Source organism: Equus quagga, chromosome 22 (genome assembly GCF_021613505.1).
Source record: "Equus quagga isolate Etosha38 chromosome 22, UCLA_HA_Equagga_1.0, whole genome shotgun sequence".
Classification (NCBI taxonomy): domain Eukaryota; kingdom Metazoa; phylum Chordata; class Mammalia; order Perissodactyla; family Equidae; genus Equus; species Equus quagga.
The window spans coordinates 32,695,722-32,722,739 of NC_060288.1; the positions used below are offsets into that span (position 1 = coordinate 32,695,722).

General features: G+C 39.6%; 2 protein-coding genes across 3 annotated transcripts in view; one reads left to right on the top strand and one right to left on the bottom strand.

Annotated features, from left to right (window-relative positions):
• The window catches only part of MCPH1 (microcephalin 1), a 233,726-nt gene that overhangs the window by 84,273 nt on the left and 122,435 nt on the right, over positions 1–27,018 (bottom strand).
• Positions 1–27,018, top strand: part of ANGPT2 (angiopoietin 2) — a 56,666-nt gene that overhangs the window by 15,352 nt on the left and 14,296 nt on the right. The window contains exons 2-5 of one of the 2 annotated variants that reach the window (XM_046648532.1): positions 13,965–14,120; positions 17,878–17,999; positions 22,287–22,519; positions 24,355–24,485. In XM_046648532.1, the coding sequence (XP_046504488.1) occupies positions 13,965–14,120; positions 17,878–17,999; positions 22,287–22,519; positions 24,355–24,485 (642 nt within the window). The remainder of the gene's footprint in view (positions 1–13,964; positions 14,121–17,877; positions 18,000–22,286; positions 22,520–24,354; positions 24,486–27,018) is intronic. The other variant, XM_046648533.1, reaches the window with a different exon arrangement.

Consider the following 27,018-nt stretch of genomic DNA (forward strand, 5'->3'; position numbering starts at 1 on the left):
CCTGTGTTTGCCTTCACCCCTCATTCTCACTTCCTACATGCACCTTCACCCCTCACTCCTACTTCCTGTGCACACCCTCACCCCTCATTCCCACTTCCTGTTTTCACCCTCACCCCATTTCCTGCATGCACCTTCACCCCTCATCCCACTTTCTGTATGTACCCTCATCCCACATCCCACTTCCTGCATGCACCTTCACCCCTCATCACACTTCCTGTGTGTACCTTCACCCCTCATCCCACTTCCTGTGTGCACCTTCACCCCTCATCTCACTTCCTGTGTGCACCCTCACCCTTCATTCCCACTTCCTGTTTGCGTCCTCACCCCTCATTCCCACTTCCTATGTGCACGCTCACCTCTCATTCTCACTTGCATGTGAGCTTTAGTCCCTACTGAATGAATCAGTTAAGATGTGAATCTTAAGTGACTTCCGTGAATGAGGGTCACTGTGGTTCTGAAAAAGAGGTGGTAGTGTGCTGCATTGTCACATGCTATCACTCAAAAAGCACTCGTTGATATAAATGTTTGACCCCCTAAAGATGAAGCAAACTCAGCTAATCCATAGTGGCCCATGGTGATGGATACTATGGCCCCTCACCCCAGGGATAGAGAAATATCTTTTGAAATAATTTTTTTCCCCTTCAAGTTATGAGTAAAAATTCAAGCATGCAGAAGAAAAAATCAGTTCTGAATGACATGCTTTTTATAACTCATGGCACTGAAGTGAAAGCGGATAGGAATTTTCCACTAGCTTCCATTGGAATAGACATGCATGCAAGGCAGTAGGGTTAGGGAGGGGAGGCAGACCTCCAGAACTGCAACTAATTATGGGAAAATGATTCAAGTCCCTTGTACTTTTACCACAAGCATTTGGAGAATCACACTGAAAATTTACTTCCCAAATTGCTTTGGTGTTCAAGTAAATTTGGCTTTTCTGTATGTTATAAAATGAGTTCAGCTTAGTACAGGTGAGGATGGCAAGCATGCAAACTATAAATTCCACGCAGAAATGGACCACATTATTTTGGTACAAATGGGCACACATTCTGTACTGCCAGTACACCACCCAAACCATATTGGCCTGAGGCGGCCATGCCATTCCACAGAACACAGGCACGTTGCTCTGAGGACATTTCTCCTGAAGCACACTACACTTATAAAAGGTGTTAGCCTGCAAGGAGACCCAGAAAACTACCTTGCAAAAAACATGGTTGTTTTTCTTAACAGTTTCAGAAGTTAGGAAAGTATTCAAGAATACATCTCAATGAAGATCTTACACAATTTACTAGTTCATTTTGATTTACTGGTTTTCCAATAAAGGCATCAAATCATCGAGATTGCAATTAAAGACAGTATGTGGATTGGGGGAACGGAAGGAGGAGAGTGGATTGAGTTTATATCCTACTAACAGCAAGGTTCTATGCAAAACCTTCTGAAACCTCTCAGCTCATGGCACCTTTAGTGTCTCAGCAATTATTTCTTTATGGCATCCCCAGGCCAAAAGGAGCACCTAACAGTTACATTTACTAAGTGGTTATGTTCAACAACGTAAATATTTACGTCCTGACAATTTAGTAGCCAGTTGAAAATACAAATACACATAAATCGAAAGTAAAAATTGATACTTTAATTTTAAGCAATTCCAATTATTTACGAGTGGAATATACTTGCCAGTTAGGTACTGCTCAGCTTCTCAAACTTTGGCATCAGATCGGACACCATGACCCTCATTTCAAGTTCTATTCTGACTTTCATGCAGTACTTGGCATTTTGCAACAGCAGCCACCAAAAACCCAGTTTTGCACAGTAGCACTATCTAACAGCATTGAAACCATGAGAGCTACTTTGAGCCGCTAATTCTTGCAGTGGCTGACAGACGCTAAGTACTGTCAGGTCTCCCTTGAACATTTAAACTATCTCCCAGTGCTCCTGAGTTTGCTGCAGGGACCCAGGGTGCCTCGGCATACAGTTTGGGAACTCTGCTATTCTATTCCATTTAATTTTCACCTAACATAGCAGAGGAGACATTTATATACCCATTTTACCAATGAGAAATATGAGGTTAAAAAAAATTGACCTGGTAGCTAGTATGTATCTGAGCTAGGATTCATACCCAGGGGTGTTTGAGTCCCCAGACCTGTGCTGTAAAGATGACTCTATAACAGCTTCCAAAATCACAAACAGAACTCCTTCCCCACCTTCGTCTGACAGACATAAAGCTTCTTTATTCAGGCTTTTATAATGTTGCTCAAAAGTAGGAAATATTTAAATTGGAGTAACTCAAAATATGATTAAATTCAGTAGACTAATTCACTTATTTCACTTTTCTCAGAGTAATTCTGTATTCATTCCAGTGGGCAAATGGGTAGCACAACTATTCAGAGAATAAATCATTTTCTTCCTACACTCGAAGCCACTGAACTCCAACAAAATGCAACCCATGACTCAGACATTTATTTATTTATTATTTATTTTTAGACTAATGGGAACTGCTTGAATTCTTTCTTGGTCTTCCAAGAGCAAATGTCTTTTATGCTTGATCCGGAAAGAACTGAGTTTCGGAATGTTAAATTACTAGTTTACCTAACTGAATACTTTTAACCCCTTTGGGAAGCTGGAATGGTTTAATCTATAGCTCTTTGCAGACAGTCACTTTAAAAATCACTTTTCCAAAATTCATTTCTTTAGGCAGTATGCAGGTACAACCAGATGAAAACTGCAGACAGAGATAAATAAAACCTCCCATAGCAACTAGGATCATAGTGTCACAGCAAAATTTGTCAAACACTTCATTTTTAACATCTTTTCCTTTTAAAAATCTTTTTATTGTGGTCTAAAACACAGAAAGTATATAAAGTGTACTAACCTTAAATTGACAGCTTCGTGAACTTTTAAAATATTAATTTACTCAAGTAGCTAGAACCGAGATCAAGATATAAAACATCTCCAGCGTCCCAGAAGGTTCCCTCATGTCCTTCCCAGTTAATAATCTTCCTTGCACCCCTCTAAACACCTCCCGCCCAGAAATCATTATTCTGACTTCTGTCTTATCAGTAAGTTTGCTCTGTTCTTGAACTTGATATACATGGGATCAAACGGTAAGCATTCTTTTGGGCGTGGCTTCTTTTGCTCAAAATGATGCCTGTGACAGCATTTAATTTTAATAGCAATCTGTTATGTTATTTTTAAAAATTGAGTTGCAGTACATTAATATATCAAATAGTCCCCATGGAGTAATATTTGCAAATCCAAATAACAATTCTATTGTGAGTAGGAAGCAAGCAAAAAGTCCTCACCAAAGAAGGTTATTTAGCAGTTTCAATTTGGTATCATACAATTGGATGCAAAACATATTTCAGGTCCTCATGATTTGGACAGTTCAACAGATTTTATATATAGCAAGTTAGTATGTAAGAAAGGTTCTTTTATGTCAAAGTGTAACTCTATACGCTATATCTGTCTTTATTTAAATGAACTCCTTCTTAGAGTGAAATGTTATGTAAAAATTACTTTAGGATAAGTAACTAATCCTATAGAAATAAAATGATGTGTGTTTAAACTCCATTTAGAGCAATGACACCTTCATTTTCTGACCAAATTTTCATAAGTATTCTTACTCAATCACTGGAGAGAAAGTGACTCCCTTAGTATATGAATGACACACCCCTGAAATAAAAGATCGAAATAAGCTCCCTCTAAAAATGAGTCAGAAACAGCATCATCTCTAGAACTGGTATTTTGTAAAGAGAAGTTTGACACAACATATATTTTGTAGCAAGATACTCTCTTATTTCGGGTCAGGAGGCCTTGGAAGACATAATTAGAAGCTCACTGATTTGTCCAAAGTCATAATCATTGTTTGCAGTTCCCAGTTGGGGCTCTCTTCTCGTGGAGTCAAACTGCAGCCATTCACAGAGCATGGTGCGTGTGGTTTTCAGTGCGGTGTCGCTGGACCGTGAGCCACAGACAGAAGTGGCACGTGGTTAAGGCTCTTCTACGGCCCTTCCAGCGTGAACAGCAGTCCCAGCTTGCCTATCAACATCTCAACAGTGAGCACTAAATACTGTGACATACATTAAATATACTTCTTATCAAATTTAAGATCAAGAAATAAAGATTAAAAAGAAGTCATAATTAGCAAAAAAACCCCACCAAAATCTATACTATTCTGTGTTGCCACATAATTTGAGTGTTGAATATTGCTTTGCTGCACTGTTTGATTAGAAAAAAATTCTGCTGTGGATCAGGTTTAAAATGAGTTGTCAACATGCTTAAAAATGCACCACAGCTTTAAAAATTAACATGCAAAACATAGCCTAATCAAACAAATAGTTTGTATTTCTAACATGCATTAAAAAAGGATCGATCACTTTTAGATAGCTTTGCTTCTGCAAAGCACAGGCAAGTATACAATTCCTTAAGGTATGTGTACCCAGGCCACTGAATTATGTAAATAAATACCAAAATAAGAACATTTTGTGGCTTAAAACACTTGCGAGGACGAGGACTGTTTGAACCAGAAGTCAAATTAGAGATAGTCTAATACAGTAGAAGAGAGAGACTTTCCCTCCCAAATGGTTCAGCAAAGCGTGAACTTCAAGTGTTATAAAATCATAAAACTAAAAAAAGCTGCAGCATTAGCTTATGAACGTGAAAATCAAAATGAAAAGACCACACTTGCCTAGATGTTTCCCAGCCTTATTACGGCATCAACTGTCGTTTGTGGTTTGGGCGGCTGTACCCATCGACCCAGAGCGTGATGCTCAGTGAAGCTCACAGCTCTCCCCCCCCACAGACAGGCACCGTCACACAGGGCTCCCAGAAATGTCAAATCGGTGGAGAGAGTAGACAAACATATGTTGTATCCATTTATTTTAACCCACGGTAAAGCAGACAGAAGGGTGTTCAGGCAAGAGAATATGAACAGTTCAGAAGAGAGCCATCAGCTATTCTGAGAAAATACCACAAAAACACATTTCGCTGACGGTGCGTCAGCAGTACATCACCATATACAAGAGACGGAACACTTGATCGCTAAGTTTCCATGCAAACTAATCCGATGTACTCTGAGCATCTTCCAACATTATCCCTCCAATTCTCCCGGTTGGAATTCTTTCCACCTTTCGGTCTTACAGAGGGCTTGGCTGGAGGTCTGTCCTGATGTGCAGTGGTCAGCAGGGCACGCAAGGCCCACTGCTGAGACTTCTCCAGCATTCCCATCTGCATTCCCAAGTCCCCCTCCCTCCCTTTCTTTGAAAGAAACAACACAAGCTTCCTGCCTTCCTTATAAAGGAACGGGTTTGTCTTGAAAGTATCTTCAAGACAAAAACCACTTAAGTTTCTTTAGTCTTTTCCCTTTCCTGGTCATCTAGTACAGTAATGGTGACAGTGTAAATTTATTTCATGCTACGGAGGAAAAAAAGGGCTGCTCCAAAGACAATCCTAGAAATCCATGTGGATTTTAGCAAACCCACATAATACAGACAGTGATAGCAGAAACAGGAAGGATAAAAGACATAAATAACCTTTGGGATCTGAATACTTCATCTTAGAAGTGAAAAAGTAAAACTGTTAACCTTGGAGGCACATTTTTTTAGTTATGAGCAGCTATATCAGTGTGGTGGAGAGAGGGTTTGACCAGGAGCTGTGTCACCAGGATTTTAATTTTCCTCTGCTATGGGCTAGCACTGTGACCCAGGTCCTAGTGATCTCATTCATAAAATGAGAGTTCAACAATATTTTTTACTTCTAAAGCCTTTTCCCCCCAAGCTTTTGCAGGACTATCATCTCACAGGGAAGTGAAAATGGATGGATCTCTCTCCATCTATATATATCTCCACACAGGAAGACATATGTCTACGAATATAGACATACATTTCAAAGATTCTGTCTGCCATAGAAAGACACTGAAATATTTACTCACATTATTTTTTTCTCTTAGTACACCTTAATTTCAGAGAGGCAAGAACAACTTTAGTTCCATTAGAAAAGAAATCCCCAGTAAATTGTAGCCTAAATTCTTCAGTCTGATTCTCAGATCCGAATTTCAGATGCTCCCATTTGTAATAATTGATAACGCAGTTCAAGTTATAAAGGAGAGAACAGTTTCTATTCCCTTCCTACCTCTGTAGGAGACGTGCCTAGTGTCTCCAAAGCTGAGAACTTGACAGAACACCCCAGGACCCAGACCAGTGGCTGAGGTCTGCAGAATGTCTGATGTGAATGAGGATTTGCTCAGGTTAAAAGTGAAGCTCTTCTCAATTCTGCTGCTATAGCCTGTCCAGCTCATGTCCTGTCTTCCTCACAGAGCGTTCATGGCCTCGTTTCTCGTCTCCAGCCTTCCCCTCTCTCCAATCTGTAAGAAACCCTGTCATTTTCAGAGGGGCTGCTTTTACGACTGACTGCTCTCCTCTGCAGCACATGCACCAGGGCTGGGTTTCCAACTGCACCAAACTGCTGCCATGAGCTTTTACCCACAGGTCCCAGGCGACGCGGTCCCCGCGCCACTCCATCTGAGCCTCGTTTTTTGTTGCCGCAGACTCAGGTTCGGGGCCTGTGGGTGAGGCGTGCAAGTGCTCTGACCCTCAGTTTTCTCCTCTGTAAAAGACGCTTGAGAGCAGCAGCCTGCTGTCTCAGGGAACACCTCTCGTGGCGATTCCAATCCCTGCGGCCCCACCTCATCTTTCAGCTATTCCCACAGGGACCAGTCCTTGTGGGGCAGCCCCACAAACCCCTGCTCCCTGCCCAGCAACGTCTCCAACTCCAAGCTGGCTGGAGACACCAGTAGAAACCCGGTCAGTGCTCCCGCGAGTACAACCCCAAGTGTGGGAGAGTTGATGCCCACAGGGCTATCCTTGCACAGAAGGGATGGCAGTGTCCTTTTTCTTGCCCCTGCTGGACAGTTCTGAGACACATTTCCCAGGGCTCCTGAGAAGGTCTTGCGGGATTTTTTGCCCATGGCCTCGGTGGTGGCTAACCGAGTCCACATGTTTGAACTGGCCTTCTCCTCCCGGCTCCCCTCGCCCGTCCTCCACGGCTGCTCCCTGGGACCACTTCCTAAATAAACTTCCTGCATGCATGCCTTTGTTTCAGGCTCTGCTTTGGGGGAAACCCAAGCTAAGGCAGTGTGAGAATCAAGTGAGATAAAAATACACACACATACACACATATAGGCATTTGCAATTGTAAATTGCTATAATGACTCTTACTGTATGTAAACTTATACATGACCTTACAATATCTGCTGCATTTTATCTGCTCCTTGACTTACAAGTATCTGTAAGGTGCTGTGAGCCAGAGCTCTATCTGGGTAGATATTGAGTAGATATTGGATAAATATACATATACCTTAAGAGCCCTCTAAAAAGCCTCACATGGGTGTTACATGACACCTTCTGCCATATGAAATGCTCAAATTTATAGTAGGTTACTGTGCCAGCCTCATTAAGCCTGCTTACATTTAAAATGGCTGCTACTGATGAAAAATAGCCATTTTATCAGTAGGAAATGACTGGAACATTTGGAGGGAAGAAATACATTTTCTCCTTAGATTTTGGAGTGATAGTAAAGGTAACATACAAAAAAGCAAAGAAATGTAAGTGTATGTGATAACCCTCTTTCAATTAACAAAAAAGAATATGTAGTTACACTCACAAATACAAGCAAAGAAATATGACTTGATGGAGCACAGATATACTGGTATGCTCAAATTATTTTAAATTTTATCTGTCCAGGAGGAGGAGGACAGACTATTAGGTTTAGTACGGCACCAACCGGTGCCTGTAACTCTATTCCGTATCACGTGTTCAGCTTTACAGTCATCAACAAGCACACTTTTAGTCTCTTTCTACTAGTGACAATAGGAAAGAGGTTATCTAGACACAGTGTCAGAGTGCAGAAAGTCACTCATGAATTATTCACAGAAAAGAGGGAAAAGAAGAGATGAGAACAAACTAGTTATAGAAAGTGCTTTAAAGATCCTCTGCAGGTGGGGTCCATGGAGTTATGGTGGATGGAAGCAGGTTTGCTCAAGGACCACCTGGAAACCTCTGCTGGAGGCCCATGCTTCCTGTGATTTCAAGTGTAAGGCCAGGCCTTACACTAATGTGGACAGAAAGGCCAAAATAATACAGTCAACGGAAGGCACATGGCTTTGACATGGACTTTCCTAGGCTATGTAGATTCAAGTATGGCATCGATACACAGAGGAAACAGAGAAAAACTTACTTCCCAGCCCATGGGGGATTTGAACCTGGTCTCCAACACATGGATGGTACATCTGCTCCCGGTCTCCTTGCATGTGTTTAATAGGACAAAAGCCTGCCCAAGTCATGTATCTCCTGGCCATTCCCCTTTAATCTCAGCATCTCTCATTAAATACTGCTGAGTACACATCTGTTTGGGCAGGAAAATCTCTAGGTTAAAAAAAAAACATTATAAGGAGGGGGAGGAAAATCCAGTTTGCTACTTTTCTGTCTGAAGATCTCAAAAGATGTTTCAGTTTACTCATGACAGGGAACCAAGAACATTAGGTCAAAAGCCTTCCAAACAGAATATCCCTGGATTTAATAATCTTGCATTCAAGTTTTCAAACTAATTGTAAGAGGAAATGTTTTCCTTTTGTTACTAGGCTATATGGCTATAGCATTTCAGTACCCCAAGCAAAGAAGAATACAAACCTATAGTATTAGGAGATTTAAAAATCAATGAAACAAATACAAAATGTTTTTTGGTAACAAAAGGCAGCACACAACATGGTGGGGATCTTTGAGGAAGGTGGAGCAGTGGGACAGGGTGTAATCGCAGAAGGAAGGGGGAAGGACTCCAAGCAAAGGCAGCCGCAGACAAAGAGCAGAGGTGTGAAGCAGCCTAAGTGGTGTGGTACAGCCAGGAGGCAAGTGCACACAGAAATGAGGCTTGGAGATTACAGAGGACCATCAGAAAGGGCGTGTGCTGCCAAGCCAGGGAATCTGCACTTCCTCTTACAGGCGAAGGTGCAGGGAGGGATCTGAATGGCACTCACTGATCATCGAGTCTGCACTGAGCACCCTCACTCTCCGGGCAGGATGGTGGGAGGGCAGTTAGGGGCTGCATGACAACCCAGGAGAGAGAGGATGGTAGACGTTGGGCAGGAAGAACAGATCAAGTCAGGAGGGATTGCTGAGGTCAGAAAAAACATCCTTTTTTGGGGGGGAGGTATGTGTAAGAGAGAATAGTTACTTCATTTCTAAATTGAAATGCTAGAGAGTAAAATGTTTCCAGTGAAACCTCAAGTTATTTGTTAATTTCCCAGGGAAATTCCGTCATTCAAATGGACAAAAAACCTCAACAATTAAGAGGCATTGGGCACGGAGCTTTATTTAAGTAGAAATGATCTCTCAACCAGGATCCATATAAAAGGGACCAACATCAAAATCTCGAAGTTGGGGACAGTTTTCACACACTATCAATGTTTTCCTTTCCCCATCCAATTTCAAGATTACTTTCTTTTTGGTAGAAAAAATAATGATGATAATCTTGGTGAGAAGGAAGATCGTGAGCAGAACATTTTAATGTGCAATCAATCTGCCATAGTTGCCTTGCAAATGGACCTATTTTCCCTGTCAAATGTGATCGTTCCAAATGTTGGCAAGTAGTGAAAAACTTCAGGACATATTTTAAAGTAAAAAAATACGTATGTCTATGATGTGTTAAAATATTATATTCTAGTTGCTGGAGCTTCAACGTGTTGCCAACTTTTAAAGGCTGCATTCAGGGTGTAATTCTTTTCTGGCAAATCAAAATAATACTCAGTAACAATCTATGCAACTATAATGACAGTGATAGCCTTAAAATGTTAATTAAACTTGGAGAATTCATTTGAATGCTAAGGAAAGAGAAACAGTTCAAGGACCCACACTTGAAGAGTGCTCAGGCCATTCACTAAGAAGGGGACAGAAGGAATGTCCACACAGATCTTCCAAACTTACAGTGGGGACCTTTTCAGAGACATGTGGACTCACAAAGCAGAATGACTGCCTAATCGTCTTCAGATATGAAGGCAGTGTCAAACATTCCTGCAAAACATGAGGATGCGAAGTCACACATGTGAAATGAGATGGAACCATGTCCCCTCCCTCGGGAGGTTCAAGTGTCTTGGAACTGTTTTGATAAGAGCAGCTAAGTGCAAATAGCGAGGACAGGAAATTTTGCCAAAGCAGAGTGGAGTATCAGGCTGCCAATGGGAAGAGAGATCTTATTTGCCTCATCTATTTTCTTGTACTAAGACTTCCATATACCAGGATGGAATTTCATTGGTCAGATTTCTATATTTCTGGGTTTCAGTCACACACATTAAAAATAAGGGAGATGCTAAACAGGAAGACATTTATTCTAGGGCAATAAACTAGAAAAGAACTAATTCACCAAGATCAAGAGCCAGGCAAATTTCAAGGTGCATCTATCCGGGTGGGTCAGTCACACAGGCTTCATTTCTAGATTTGGTCTTATGCTCTGACTTGTAACGATTTAGGGAGACTCCATTAAATAGGAGATCTTCCTTTGGAAATGTTCATTTTTACCCTACGTTATGAACGTCAGAACTCTTTCTTTTTAAAAATTACTACTAGTCTTTGGAGGGAAAGACAGATTCTTCTGTCATGACGTTCCCAGGAAATAAAATCAGCATTGGTGATCTTCGATTCTAGGCTTTTCTGTTAGTAAAAACGATGCCCTCCCCTTCCTTAACCACGTGGTAGGTGGTCTATCTGCTTTTTAAGGCACTGTGAATTTTCGAAATTGGAAGGCACACTCAGGCCAGTTTTGGGATATACACTTTTGGCTGTTGAAAGGCAGGAAAAGTGTGGCGTGGCCCCTGAGTTAAACTACCAGTTTGCTTACAGGCGTGCCAGTCCTCAGAAGCACCCATGCCCACACAATACCAGGCACCTGGAGGCCACAGAATGAGATGGAGACAGCAGCTGAGACACTGGAAGGAACTGACAAACGTTAACTATAGTTACCGTATTGCTACTGCTGCTGTTGCTTCTGGGACTAAACATATTCTTTGTTCTTAAAGAGTCCATGACTGTCACATCACCCATTTCTCTTAAAATCTTAATTTATTTTCACTGCTTCAAGTGTAAGAGCACAAATCTTTTTAAGAATCAACACAAAATCTGTAACACACGATATTTCTGTTTTTGTTCCACTTTTCTCCTAAAGACTTCAATTAGTTAGCAATTGGGTCAGTATTATATAGAATTTTCCTTTATTTAGTTGTATATAGACACTACACACATATATACTATATAGAATATCCATATGCACACTCATCACGTGTATACATAGCTCTGTAACTTGCTTCAATGTAAGGTGAACCACACACACTCACACATGCCTACCACATACACATCCTCTGTCATCCTGAAAAGCAGAAAAAACAGCGACTTAAAAAGTATTTTGCATTCTATCGTTTCCAAGTTTAGAAAATAATATGGCAATAAAGTTAAGAAATTTTATTTTTAAAAATTAGGTCTTTTATGTCTGTTAAAGTTCCTAAGTCTAATTTTAAATGAGAATTTGACTTTAAAATGTCAAATTATAAACAATCTCCTCATGTCTCTTGATGGTTGTGACCACATTTACCAAGTAGGTCTAGAAATGGGAGTGGGGGAGGATTAAAGGATTCATTTTCCCCCTCTAGTTACATGATTTACAGAGAGAAAGACAGAATTATTTTTATTTAGCTTTTAAGTACTGCAATCAATAAGAAGGTTAAGACTTTTATTTATACTATTTTGTAAATTATTACTTCTGAGTATGGACTTAAACCAAACTCCAGCTTGAGCGTATCTTTAATGGTTCCAAAGTTCCCAGAATAAGTCTTTCTAAATATTATCTTTGCTGGGTGTTAAGAGGAACTAAAACAACCCCTCTGGATGACTTATACAGCTTTAACCCTAACCTCAGAAATTCCATCACCCCCGGTGATGAGAGCGAGAGAGAGAGTGGGAGAGGGAAAAAGGGAAATTATAAACTTCTATCTACAAGTTCTTTTAAATTCGTATTTAAATCATAAAAGCTATAATTTTAAAAAGGCAGGGGGAAGGGAAGAATGAATTAAGAAAGAAAGAACACAGCCACTAAAAAGTCTGAGCCAGTTAGCACCAGCTAGTTAATATAGGGTTAACAAGGGTACCACTCTTGAGAGTTTATGGAGTCTCTATCAGAGATGTTGGACTGCTGAGGAATAGGACTTCATTTTTTTTTTTTTTTATAATGGTCTAATCTATTGTGATTTATGTTGAGAAGGCTTCAACTACAAGATTTTGCACATGATCAGAGCCTTAGTAATTGTCAGATTTCATGCTACTTGCTCTGCCCAACAACCAAGAGAGAACCAGGGAGTGGCCATTAACCATCAAGATTACCAGCCCGGAGGGAGTGGGAGCAAGGACAGAGTCAATGGCGAGCAAGCAACGGAAACAGCAACCTTCCGCTTCTAAGACTGGCCCTGAGGCCCAAGACGATTCATCAGTTGCACCTACAAAGGAGCCCTTGAACTCTCTGGGAGAAACTTTGCCTCTCCCGTTCCATTTTTCTCACTCTTACAGGGAGAAGGACAAAATTATTTAGTGGCTAACATTTTAGGAGAAATTATGTTTGATGACTGGCTCTACAAATGGTTTTTCTGCAGAGAACTACCAGTTTTAAAGAAAGGCACTTGAGGCAGTTTTATAATCTACTTCCAATTATTCAATTTAATAAAAAATGTTTGAGTTGTAACTATGTGAAAAAGAAATAAAAATAGGGTTTCTGTCCTCATGAGCCTATAGTTTGAATCAATGTATGGAATCATGGCTCCCATCATTGGATCATTGTGAAAACAAAGAAGAAAGGAAATTATATTTTAAGCATCCAAAGTTATACATGGACAATGACTTTAAAAGCATAGCTTAAGTAATCCTTAAAACACTGCTCTGACCAATGAGAAACTTTATTGTATATATGAGGACACTGGGGCCCCCAAAAGTTAAGCAACTTAACTAGAGTCAAAGGCTTGAAACAGGGGAGAAGGCATCCATGGCCTGAGGCCCACATGCTCTTTCCCATGCTGTCCTGAATTTATATACCATTATGTAATTTTATTGAGAAAGATATAGGTATCAATACCTGGAGCAGTGAAATTAGCTTCTTCACTCTCTCATGCTTAAGCTAACGTTACAATGAGTCAGCATGCCCATCATCCACAGTAACTCACGGAGGACGAACCAGTCTTGACTGGCACATGAGATGATGAATGGACTAGTGTAGGATTAAAAGTTTGCCTGATATATTAAATGACGAAATCGTGAAAAATGCATACCTGGTAGGAAAAACTTAATGGGTAGGATGCATGATGAACTCAATATGAGGGAAGTAGGGGCCACTGCAGAATATGGAACTGAGGGGTGATTCTTAGTTATGGGGAAAACCCAAAGGTGTGCCTTTCCTCATATTCTTGTCTTAGAGAGCCTACTAACATCTATATTTTGAGAAACCATAAGTCTAGAAAGTGGCAGAAACAAGTGATGCTTTTTAGTATCAAATCTTCATTTCCTGCGTCACATGGACAGAGCCTCAGCTTGGCAGAGTGGATGTAACACAGTGAAATCCCCATGGTCCTTCCTGCCGGCTGGCACGCATCTGCCCAGGCCTGAGCTGTGGCTTCATACATCCCTCACCACAGATCCCTGTGGACTTCTGGAGGGATCTGAACATTCGTCTCCTACACGGGATGTTACTAAGCTGCCTGATTTTGACTTAACAAAATCACACTGTATTTTACTACTAGTGATTAAAAAAAAAAAAAAAAAGCAAGATTTCAGAATGAAAGCAAGGCACAAGTCTTCCAATAGATATTTTAAAGGAAAGAGAAAATATTTAGGATTAAGTCTTCTGGTCATCTGATAATGACTGTCTTCCTGACATGTGTTCTTTCCTAGCTTGAGAATTATATCCAGGACAACATGAAGAAAGAAATGGTCGAGATGCAACAGAATGCAGTACAGAACCAGACGGCTGTGATGATAGAAATAGGAACCAACCTACTAAACCAAACCGCAGAGCAAACAAGAAAGTTAACTGATGTTGAAGCCCAAGTAAGTAAGGAAACAGAACACACACGATGGTCCAGCCAGATAAACACCAGCATGAAATCATGCTGCATGGTCACTTAATGAGATAATGGAAAAGTAAAGACAGCTCGACTATAGCAGGAAAATAAAAAAAGTAATTGATTAGAAATTAAGAATTTGTGGCTAGATAGGAATTTAAAATTAGCAAATACATTTGCATTTTCAATACTGAGGTTAAATTACATTTATTCTACTAAGGACATTCAAATCATTTTCATCTTACTCACCCTTGACAACTACAAGATAAATGCTCCTCTGCCTCACTGGTATTTTCCAGACTCTAGATAAACTTCATTCCAAAGTCCTTAACTTTCTTTGTGCATTTGAGAAATGAAAAGCACTGAGGCAGCGTGCTAGAAACTTCATTATTTTTTTTTTTTTTTTGGTGAGGAAGATTGGCCCTGAGCTAACATCTGTTGTCAATCTTCCTGTGTTTGCTTGAGGAAGATTGTCTCTGAGTTAACATCTGTGCCAATCTCCCTCTATTTCGTATGTGAGATGCTGCCACAGCATGGCTTGAGAGTGGTGCATAGGTCCACACCTGGAATCCGAGCCCGTGAACCCTCGGCCACCGAAGCAGAGCACATGAACTAATGACTACACCACACCGCCAGCCCCTAGAAACTTTGTTCTTAAATCTAACTCTTGAGTTAAGATAAAAGCTACATCTGAAAGAACTGTTAACACAATTTGTGGCATGAGTTTATACAATTTGTGGCAGGAGTTTGGAGAGAAAGAAGCAAACAGCATAGTAAGAGGCAGCATCTGGAGCACAGAGGGTGCCCAACCGTTAGCCAGGAGCCTGAGCCTGTGATGTTCTAGTCTCACCATCATCTGGATGAACAAATCTGGTGAGGCATTCCACCTTTCAGCCTCAGGGGTTTCACTATGAACTGAGAGGCGGGGTCAGATGACTGACTGCTGAGTTCCCTTTAACCTGCAGAGGCCATGAGCTACTGATGAACAGCAGTGGGAAAGAAGAACATGAAGTATTAAAATCATAGAAGAATGACAGCAAAACATTAAAACAAAATTCATCCAGAGTCATATGAAACAACACAAAACATGTGGCTCGATAAGAATAGTCCAGGTGGAGGGGCCGGCCTGTGGCACAGCGGTTAAGTGCACACGCTCTGCTTCGGCAGCCCGGGGTTCGCTGGTTCGGGATCCCAGGTGCAGACATGGCACCGCTTGGCACGCCATGCTGCGGCAGGCGTCCCACATAGAAAGTAGAGGAAGATCGGCATGGATGTTAGCTCAGGGCCAGTCTTCCTCAGCGAAAAGAGGAGGATTGACAGCAGTTAGCTCAGGGCTAATCTTCCTCAAAAAAAAAAAAAAAAGAATAGTCCAGGTGGAAAAAGTGCTGTTGAAAGAATTCATGGAGATGCTTCAAGTTCAGGCCTCTTTATTGGTGAATCAACTTTCTGGTTCCTAATGCTGGCTTCTTTATAGGCTTGTGAAGTTAGTATCTTCCTACTCTGATTTATAAAGCATGCACATACACAAAGCAGATTTAATTATCAATGATTCCCAGGACATGTTATTCCTATATGCTCCTCCAGCTGAATGGACTAAGAAATGCCAGCCACCAGCCAGCAGAAGATGTGAGATCTTCCACTTGTGCTAAGACCAGGTCTGGAAGGGCAGAGGTATTCTTTCATCGCTCTCTGAAAACTGCGGGATAAGGTGGAGCAAACAGTCGGGAGCTGCAGAAGAGTAAAAGATGTTTGAGGATAGAATAAGAACTTATTTGCTGACCAAATCTTTCCACAGTATTAGAACAGTTTTAGGAAAAACAGAAACTGTCCACACAAGGGATCAGAAGGTACCGAAAACTGTAATCCCAAGAGGTAATAAAAGCTAAAAATGCAAAGATACAAAAGTTTAAAAGTAAATGTATCGATATATCCATGGTCAAGTAGTAAAATAAATTAGTATTGTTTAAGTCACATTTCCCACCTTTTGATAGTAAAACTGGTAGGAAATCCAGCTCATCCAAAACAGGTTCTGGAAGTGTAACATTTCTCATGTTTCAGAGAAGAGAGATAAACTGTAGACACGGAGCAATGACGTAAACCTGCTGCATCCTGTGTAAGTCAGCCTACCAGTGGCCAGAGTGCTTTCCTTGGGTCACGTGATTTAAAAAAAGTCTGTTGTGAAACTAGATATCATATGATCCAGGATAAACAGGAAAATCGGAAAATGGCTGGAAAGAAAACAGCCTGGAATGTCCAACTAAACACATTCGAACGGCTGAGCCTGAGGGAGATCAAGGGTCTGGATCATGTACCCAGCCCACCTGAGGGAATTTGCTGAGCAGTTCCTGTGTGAAACAGGTTTAAACCCAAATGTGGACATTTCTGATTAGAAGCAAGATTCTTCCAGCTGGTCAGAGTGAGAGACTATTAAACTGGACAATGATGGATGGTCGGAGATCTGAGATCTTAGAGAAACAGACAAGCACCTGACCTGGATATTTAGACAGTCACCTGCAGCTGGAGGGCCTCAGAGAAGTGATGGAAGGACATCACAATTGATCCTGGTCAGTCAGGACACACACACCATCCTCCCCATCTTTCCCCCGTGGTACTCATTTATAGCCCTTATGAGTTAAATAAGACTTCAGTTTCCTTTTAGTAGTAACCAGCATAGAATGTTGGGACCCAAAGAAGATGTAGGCCAAATCTATATTCCAGGTGTTAATATTAAAACCCATCCCTTTTAATATTAAAACCCATCCCTTACATCAGCCAATGCCTTTATTCATTCACAGAAAAGTGTTCATGGTACGAATGCATCCAGCGTTGACTAAGGACTGGACTGTCCCTAAACCTGCACAGTGGGGCCAGGCCAACCCTTTTATGAATGACACAGACCCCGAACAAACAATGCTTCTTTCAAGGACCCTAATTCCTGGGCAACAATTCTGCCTTACACTTACACGTGATATCACATCCTGAATAAGCATGACACAGAGGATATGAGTAATAGATTCTTCCTGCTAAAAGGCAGCCAAATGCTAAAGAATTCGGCCTTAAAGTTGTTCGAACACAATGGGAACAGCGATACTGCACATGGTATATGTCAGAAAGACCCACAAAGCAAAACTGAGCGCCCACTTATATTGATATGCTATTGTTTCTGAATTGGTTGACAAGATTTTTAAAATAGGAAGAAGAAATGGAAAAGGAAAAAAAGCATAAAGGGCTAAACAAGTGAATACAAACTAGGAATTGCTGGGCTGAAAATGAACTGTATTATTAGAGAATGGAAGCTTGTGACTTCTAGATACTTTGTCTACTGACAAACAAATACCAGAAGAGCATTTTGTTTTGAGCAGAGGCAAAACCTTTTTTCATTTATCAACAATTTCTGATATATTAAATATGACCATTTTACACTCCCACTTCTCTCACTGTGTGAAAAGAAATGATAAACCATGCAGAACAAGAAAAATAACATTATATTATTTGACACAAACATTATTGTCCAGAACTATTAAACACTTTCCAAAATAAAGACGTGGTGAAAAAATGTTTAATGCACTCTCATGTAATCCAGGACATCAAGCCTTTTCTGAAAATGAAAAATATGCCAAAATAAGATGCTTGGTTAAATAATGTTTCATTTATGTTTTCCTATAATTTAGATAACTTAATTAAAAGGAAGTTATACCTAATTTTAAAAATGATAAATAGGAATTTTGTTTTGTTATATTTAGGTATTAAATCAGACAACAAGACTTGAACTTCAGCTTCTGGAACATTCTCTTTCTACAAACAAATTGGAAAAACAGATTTTGGATCAGACCAGTGAAATAAACAAATTGCAAGATAAGAACAGGTAATAAAAGTACAAAAACATTTATAATCCAGAATCACACACTTTCTAGATATGAAAGCCTATTTCATATTCAAGCATGGATTCCAAAATACGGAATTTCTTAACGTGTAGTGTGAGGATCAGAAACCTTGTGAGGGAAAGGTAGGGATAGAGTTTGGAAAAAATATTGAAATGGCATGCACCTTCTCACACAGTCCTCAATTTTGTTTTTCATTCTCTGGGCCCTTAAAGATTCTCTTACAGAAATCCTCTGAACTGCCTCAATATTATTCATGTTAACCTATAAAAAAATACAGCCAGTATTATGAAACAAAAGTAACACTAGCCTAGGCATTTTAATATTAACGTTACCAAGCTTCTTTGCCTTAGGGCACTCAGTTATTTCCAATGCAAAATAATCTACAGCAGAAAAACTACACTTATATTATAAACCAATGCACATTGCATGATGCAATCTTTACTCTTAAAACATATAAGGCAAAAGCAAAAGTTAATATTAAACATGATTGTATTAATGTTTAAATAAAATATAGAAAAATCCCAAGAAAAGCAACACAAAAGCAGAAATGATGGGTGATGCGTGGGAATTGTTTTCATAGCTCTGTTCCAGTCAGGGACATATGAGGATAATTGTATTCACACACCTACTGTGCTTATTTCCTTGTTTCTGATCAAGGCATGGAAATATCACATGGAGAACAATCAGGCAACAATATACTCTTTCTATCTTACAATTTAAGTAATTCTTTATTCTTAGCCAAAAATGACGATAAACATTGTGTTATAATCCTTCTTTCCCGTTAATCAGGAACTAAGCTAAACTAATTCTTTCTGTTGTTTAGGTAACAGGTTTAACTTATTATTGATTTAGGGTTTTGAAAAGCAAATAGATTTTTTTTATCCAATTATTTTTCTTTAATGTTTCAATTTTTCCTTCTGCCAAGTGATAAATAAAAGTTTGAGATCAATAATTGAGATATTTCACTTTGTTAAAATGGTCTTATTTAATGAGGTTTTCTTCAATATGTTGCAGTAATGTTGGGAAGACATGGGGGCTGGGTAATTACTTCTGTCACTTGCCAGAACAATAATGTCTTTGAGTCCAGTTTGCTGAACCCACCCTAGTACTGAACATTGTTACTGCCTTACGTTTCTAGTTTAGTATCCTACAACATTCAAATTGTCAGTAAAAATGATCCTTCATATTTTTTTCACTTCAGTCCTTCATAGTATTTCCCAGTTTAATTCATATTGACCAATAATGTGCTTTTCCAATAATTCAAATCTAGTTTTGTATGAAATTCAATTTAAACATCACAACATTTCCTCCACAAAACCACCTTGTCAAACATATCTAACAAACTAAAATTTTATGTGACTTGCAACAGCAGTGTTCCACAACTTGGATTGTAAAAGTCTAACTCAGACTAGAGTTGCATAAGAACTGTTTCTGAGTGACTGGCCCTAGTACAGATACTAAAAGGTACAGCTTTTATCAGCTGATACATCACAAAAGTCATATGTAACAAATCTACACCTGCAGGAAGAATAATCTTTTTAGCAGCTGCAGAAATTATACTCTCTTTTGTCATAAATATGAAATGAAATGACAATAGTAAGGTTTCTTCATCAACTGCTATTAATAAATAAAAATAAGAAAATTGTGCCAAAGATTTTACATCTTTCAATGAGTTTGGCATGCTGTGTTTTTAGGTGCCTTAAATTTTGACTAGTCTTAAGATTTCATTTGCAAGATCATCATTACAAAAATATGCCAATGTTTTGCACATTTGACAAAGCATATTTTAAATAATCTTCAATAATTCCCCCAAAGCACAATTGCTTTCTTCATAGAACAGGTTCAAATGAAGTCAGAGTACTTAGTAGGGCCAACATTTTGCTGAAGATTGCCACTATAACACATTTAGAGTCACCAGCTGAAGTTCAAAGTACTATGCATCTTTTCATCTTATCATTCTTTTTTTCTTCCAACAATAAATGATGGATTTAGGGGCTATTTGTGCCAGTTCAATTGAATTGTGATTATTGTCATTGAAAAGTTCTACCATTGACACTGTCCCCTTCTGAAGAGAGGCAATAAAAACTCTCAAAAGAAACACGATTCAGCCTTGATATTTTTGCCAGCACAGGATATTTCCCCACACTTATCAACTGACCACGAACTATGTTAATACAAGGCAGTACCTGAGTCAAACTTTTATAGTGATGATCAAATTGATCCTCCTGTATCAGAAAACCAACAAGATGCAAATGAGCAAAATTCAAACAATGCACGCATACCTCATGCTGCTCCACTTCCTGTCTTCTACCACCTGACAGTATTGACCATGGTATTTGTTGCAATGTGCAAAGTTCTTGCTATGAGTTTGCACTCGATTCTCATCTGTTTTATCCATTTAATTTCCTCTCATTAAAAAAATGTTGATTGTGACTCACTAAACTGATTTCACAAGCCACTAATAGGTCCTAATCTTCATTTTGCAAAATGTTGCTCCAGTTATGATCTCCGAGACTCCTTAGAGCTTTAAGATTCAATGATCTGTGTTTCTGTACTCACTATGTGACTAGAGCTGCTCTCAGAGCCAGCCTGGTCTGGGGTGACCTGATGCTGGGCTTAACTCTTCAATACACGCTTGCATTTAATCTTAAGATTAAATCTTTTAGATCAGGATGTGACTGGTATAGGTTTGGGAGAAAGAGACTAAAGTTTTTTGTTTGTTTGTTTATTTTTTAATATCCATCCCAGAGCATTTAACTCTCATTCACACTCTGGACCATGTGATTGTCACATCTTTGTGCCTCCTCATAGAATATTAAAAACAACAAAAATGGTTGATAACAAATTTCAGCATCATCATTTTGAAGGCAGCATAGATTAATGATTTAAAGATGCCCCATTGGGGCTGGCCCTGTGGCAGAATGGTTAAAGTTCCGTGTGCTCCACTTTGGTGGCCCGAGGTTCACAGGTTCAGATCCTGGGTGTGGACCTACTCACACTCATCCACCATGCTGTGGAAGCATCCCACATACAAAATAGAGAGAGACTGGCACAAATGTTAGCTCAAGGACAATCTTCCTCAAGCCAAAAAAAAGGAAGATTGGCAACGGATGTTAGCTCAGGGTGAGAGTCTTCCTTACCAAAAAAAAAAAGCCCCATATATTTTATGTTAATTGTCTAGGTCAAAGCGTTGTAGGATACTTGTTTCCCAAAGCATATTGCCTATACACCTATACTAGAAATGATTTTAGATAGGAAACAGAAAAACCTTACGTATTTATTTTTAGGTTATCTTCTGCTTATGGTAAGTCATTCTGGTTTTTAAATCAATGAAAGTGATATATAAATTAAAAAAATAAGTTAACTGATATCAAGAAGAATATCAAGCAATAATAGTTGAAAAGTGCATATGGTGAAACTGATGAAAGTCAAACGCAAAAGACTGCATTAAGGTAACATTATTTACTGACCTGTTCTGTTGACGGTATATTTACTGTCATATACTGATGCACAGTGACCACTGGGCTGCGATAAATTTAAGGGCTGCAGTTGAATTCTAATAATAATGATTAAGACTGATTGTTACTGCTTATAGGCAAGACCCACAATAGGGAGTCAGTTCCTCAGATGAGTAACGCTGTCTGCAGAGCTGAAGACTCAGAAAATGTTACTGCCCATGACACAAAGCCATGATAGACTTACAGATTATTTGAACTAGGAGCAGCATCAGAGATTATCATCTAATCTGATGCCTTCATTTTACATAGAGATTTATTTCTATAGGTGGATATTCACTTAGGTGGATATCCACCTGAGATCCAGAGAGAGGATGGCCTGCCCGGGTAACTCAGATAGTCCTGTACGGAGCTGAGGTTCTCAGCTCGGGCTCTTTCCACTTGCCCACATGTGTCCCTATCGCCGAGGATGCCTTCTCAATGTCCACATCCCTCTTCACTGAAACTAGTCTTCAAATGCACTCCATGTGATAACTTTGAATCATGGACCTTACGTTCTCACCAGAGTATTTTCTCCTCAATGGAGACACAGAAGCTTTGTCACATCCATGAATGTCATCTCAGCAAGCTTGAGCTTCTTCAGAGTTCTTGCTACTTTATAACTCCTTTAACATCTAAACAGAGTGCCCTTGAGAAGTAGAAATTCAATAAATATAAACAACTGTATATGAAACTGATTAGATGTCTATAAAGCACTTGGCTTTGATGGTCATCAGAACACCCTTCACTAACTACAATTATTCTCTTTACAAGTTTCCTGGAAAAGAAAGTACTAGATATGGAAGACAAGCACATAGTTCAACTTCGGTCAATAAAAGAAGAGAAAGACCAGCTCCAGGTGTTAGTATCCAAGCAAAATTCCATCATTGAGGAACTAGAGAAACAATTAGTGACTGCGACTGTGAATAATTCAGTCCTCCAAAAGCAGCAACATGATCTGATGGAGACAGTTCATAATTTATTGACTATGATATCGACACCCAACTGTAAGTAACATTTACATATCATTTTTCTTCAGTTTTAATTGCTGTTAGTGAAACTCTCAAAATTTAAAAAAAAAATTTCATCTTTCAGAAAAGGCACTATTTCTCTTACAAATTTCATATGAAAGCTTTATAGGGTCTCAGTATAAAAGCAATTGAAAAGAAGGAGGAAGACGAGGGGCGGGGGAATGCATATTTATACCAATTAATTATTATGAAGCAAAGACCCCAAACATAGTTTTGATTCATGGGCCCAAAGAGCCTACTTTGAGTTAGTTCCATCATTAACTGGATGTATGAAGCTGGGCAAGTTAATTTTTTAAGTGGGAAAAATAATACTAGACAATAGGATTACTGTGAAGGTTAAATGAGATATTATTATAGTAACCAGAATAAAATTGGGACTCAAGAAATGCTAGTTCCCTTCTCTCGCCACATCCTTAAGTATATTTTTCCTTCATTATTACTGTTTTACCTTTCAACTTCTCTTAGTTATTAGAGGAAGAAGGGATGCATCTTAGGTTATTAACAGAGATGTGATATATAATCTTTGTGGTACTTTTTAGTTTTTTTCTTAAAGAAATTGGGTTTGGTTCTTACCATGGTTTCTTCATAATGTCTTTTTGACGTGTATTCTTTTGACAGAGATAAACTTCACATGTGAAACATGTAGAGATAGTCTTCACTTTCATAAGAAACACGTTCTCACATTTTCCTTGAGTCCGGCAGTTATCACAATTTTAATGTGATAACAAACAAGGAAACAAACAAACAAAAACTGTGGCACGATCTTGATGCTGAGTGGTAGGTCTCACCCTGGGCTGCCAGTTTGCAATATGTGCCCTCCAACTAGAGTTTCACTCTCCTATAATTTAGAAAAATTGTATTTTTTTCACATTCATCAAAAAGGAAAAGCCAATCATCTGACATTGTCTGGTGGGATCAAGAGAATGAGGTGTTACCTCTGATGACCCCACACAGAGAAAATCACATAGCTCAAATCCTGGCAGAAAACACGAGCTGGGGACAAAGAGCCCCAGAAGGGGCTTTGGTCTCCGCACTGTGCCTCTAGCTGACAAGCAGGTGTGACCCTGTCCACACCACCCCATCCCGAGACTCCTGCTCTGCAAGTCTCTACAATGAAATATAAACAAATGCGTCCAAGAGCACACATAGACATACACACACATTTTTTTGACCGGGCCAAAAAGGATTGGGAAGTCTAAATGTTGAAAGCAGAGAAAAATCTGAAGGAATTTCATAGCCCTAGAATTTTCACAGGAAGAAGTTCCAAGACAAAGAAATGTTAGGTTCCTCTTTAACACAACAATTATGGGGCAGCTGCTAAAAATCCAAAGACAACTAAATGTCTTCACCCAGTAGTCTAAAGAGATGTATAAAGACATGGCCTCAGATATACAAAAAGGAAAAAAGTACATACTACGGCCTGGACAGGCTAATGACCACTGGGCTGTGAGGTGGCCACTGTGGAGCTCACACTGCTTTTAGGTATGTTCTTCTGTAATAAGTTTATCGGATTCCACTCAAGATGAAAGATTTTTAAAAAGTAATAGTTTATTGTAGCTGATCGTGAAGTATTTGCATTCCATGTAGTTGATGATAAAAAAGGAAGTATGGATTTTGGTAACAATCTTAGAGAATTAATACAAAACATGCTGAAAGGGTAACTTTTTTGGAAAGGCTAAAAAGCTGGCATATCCTTTTTACTTATTGTGAGAATTCAAACGTAAGAAAACTTAGCAACTGAGTGCATCTCGAAATAATAGACTTTTATCTTCTCATGAATGCCATTTCAATGCTTTCCTCTTTTTTAAAAGCAGCTAAGAACTCCTTTGCTGCTAAGGAGGAACAGATCATCTTCAGAGACTGTGCGGAAGCATTCAAATCAGGACTAACGACCAATGGCATCTACACGCTAACGTTCCCTAATTCCACGGAGGAGATAAAGGTAAGGGATTCGTCTCCGGTTTTTAACTCCCTGGCTGTAGGCAGGTCATTCTAGAAGTGGAGGAACTGCAGAGTATAGTTCACACACCCCACATGCTTCCCCAACTCCACTCAAAGCAAAGCAACAGACATTTACTGTCTACCTCACAAAAAGTACTTGCCAAGGGCTCTAAGTCCAATCACTGTGCACGGAACAGCCACATGGTATTAATGATGAAGAAATACATATCTTATTACATACATCTATCTTCTACGTAAGACGTATCTATCTTATATTCTCCTTGCATTTGGTTTCATCGTGCAGACTGTCAGTTGTTTTCCTTGAAGTGTCAGACCCATTTCATTAATTTTATTTTATTTATTTATTATTTAGCGAGGAAGATTCGCCCTGAGCCAACATCTGTTGCCAATCTTCCTCTTTTTTTTTTCCTGAGGAAGATTAGCCCTGAGCTAACATCTGTGCCAATCTTCCTCCATTATGTATACGGGATGCCTCCACAGCATGGGTGACCAGTGGAGGAGGTCCATGCCTGGGATCCAAACCTGCAAACCCTGGGCTGCCGAAGTGGAGTGTATGGAACTTTAACCACTCGGCCATGGGGCTGGCCCCTCATTTCATTAATTTTAAAGAAAATATCTTCCAAATACCAATGTTCGAATAACCATAGTTTGTCTTTCAATTGTTATTTCAAGTAACAAGAGTATTCTATCCAAATAAAAAAGGCCTCATTCAGCTCACAACTAAGGCAATCACACAGAAGTTGTTCTTTGGGACAACGGTGGTACTTTCGTGTGCAGAAGTGACTTATACACATTTCCCATTTCATCACAGAGAATATAAAAAGTTATGCACTCAGCAGTAGAAGTTTAATAAAATTAATTTTTACTGCTTTGTTCCCCCCAAGCGCGAGCATGTGACTGAAGAGTACAGTGACTCTAGCCCGGTTTGTACTATTCCCTTGATCCACGCTAGGGCGCCAGCAGTGTCACCCACTAGTGCCTTTGTACCATCCAGGAAAATGCCACCCCAGTGTCAAAGGCCAAGAACGTCGTAGTTATTATGGAAACAGTTCCAACCTTGTGGACTTGCCGCAAGGCTCTCAGGGACCCCCAGGAGTCTGCAGGCCACACCATGAGGACCGCTGGGGCAGGCCATTCTTATGCCATCTAATGTAGGCTGGAAGACTTTCATTTTCTTCCCAAGTGCATGGAGTTTACTTGAAGGTGTAAGCTCCATACTGTGTGGACAGTGAACTAACAACCAGAACTTAGCATCAGGAGAAGCTAGTGTATAGCTTAACTCAATTTCTCTTTAGTTATTCTGGGTTACTCACTGAGTATGGTTCCCGAAGTTGCTTTGGGAGACATTGAGATTTAGATAAGAAAGAAAAAAAATCATTTCCCCAGGAAATATTTCAATGTGGCTTCTCTTAGAAGTTTGATTAGGTAAAATAATATCACATGAGAATCAGTGTAAAGTGTTATGTAAAGAGTGGATGACTGCATATATTAAATGTCTATAAGTCTGCATCTCACTGTAACAGCAGCTACACAGAGAACTGAAGTAAACACTTACAGAAAAGACACTAGAGACTGCATCGAGTGGAAATTTTAGAGGCCCCTGGAAGAGTGTTATCTCTTTGAATCCAGTATTATCGTCTGTACTTAAGATGGTAATAAAGAAAAACACTTTAAAAATGCAGGCATTAAGGGTTTAAAGATATGAAATTTGAAATAGTAACATATACCTTGACTATGAATTTAAAGGATAAATATTGTACTATTCAAGATAATACTTTCCAAAGCAATCTTTCTAATTCATTCATGCTGCCTTAAATCAACCTTGAAATCAGTTAATGTCCCTAGCACCCTAGAAGCAGTGAATTGGGAGAGGAAAAAACCCAAGTAGTCCATGCGGATGAAAAAGTAATGAACAGACCCTACATAAGCCTTTCAATCCCCTTTGCAATCTGGTTTTCATGACAATTCTTTGCATGCTATTGTCTGTCACCAGATGTTAGTCTCTTCCTGGCCCAGAAATAACAGGGACAGGAGTGACAAGAGGAGGATAGAGGATACGAATAAAATGTGAATGCTACCAATGCAAATCCAGAAGGACCATCACCACTTGGACAGTACTATCCTACTGCTGGATAAGTGCTTTTCTCACTTAGAGCAATGTTCCCACCCCAGTGCACTATACCAACCCAATGGCCTCACAGAAGATGAAAATATACAGCACTCTGGGATGACGTGAGTCTCAGGTTGTGGTTGGAAATATTAGGATTTATATTCCTTTTAAACACGTGCAGTAAAAATAACTCATTTACCACAGCAGGGAATAACAATCTTTCAAAACCTCAGTTTTCTCATTTCTAAAATAAATGGTCCAGATTAAGTTACCTTTAGATTCCCTTCCAGACTCCCTAACTCACAATCTGATCCAGGAAGAGAAAGCTGGACAGACTTGGGTTTAAATTCCGGCTCTGCGAATTCGTGCCTCTGAGCAAGTCGTTTAACCTGTGTGAGCCCTC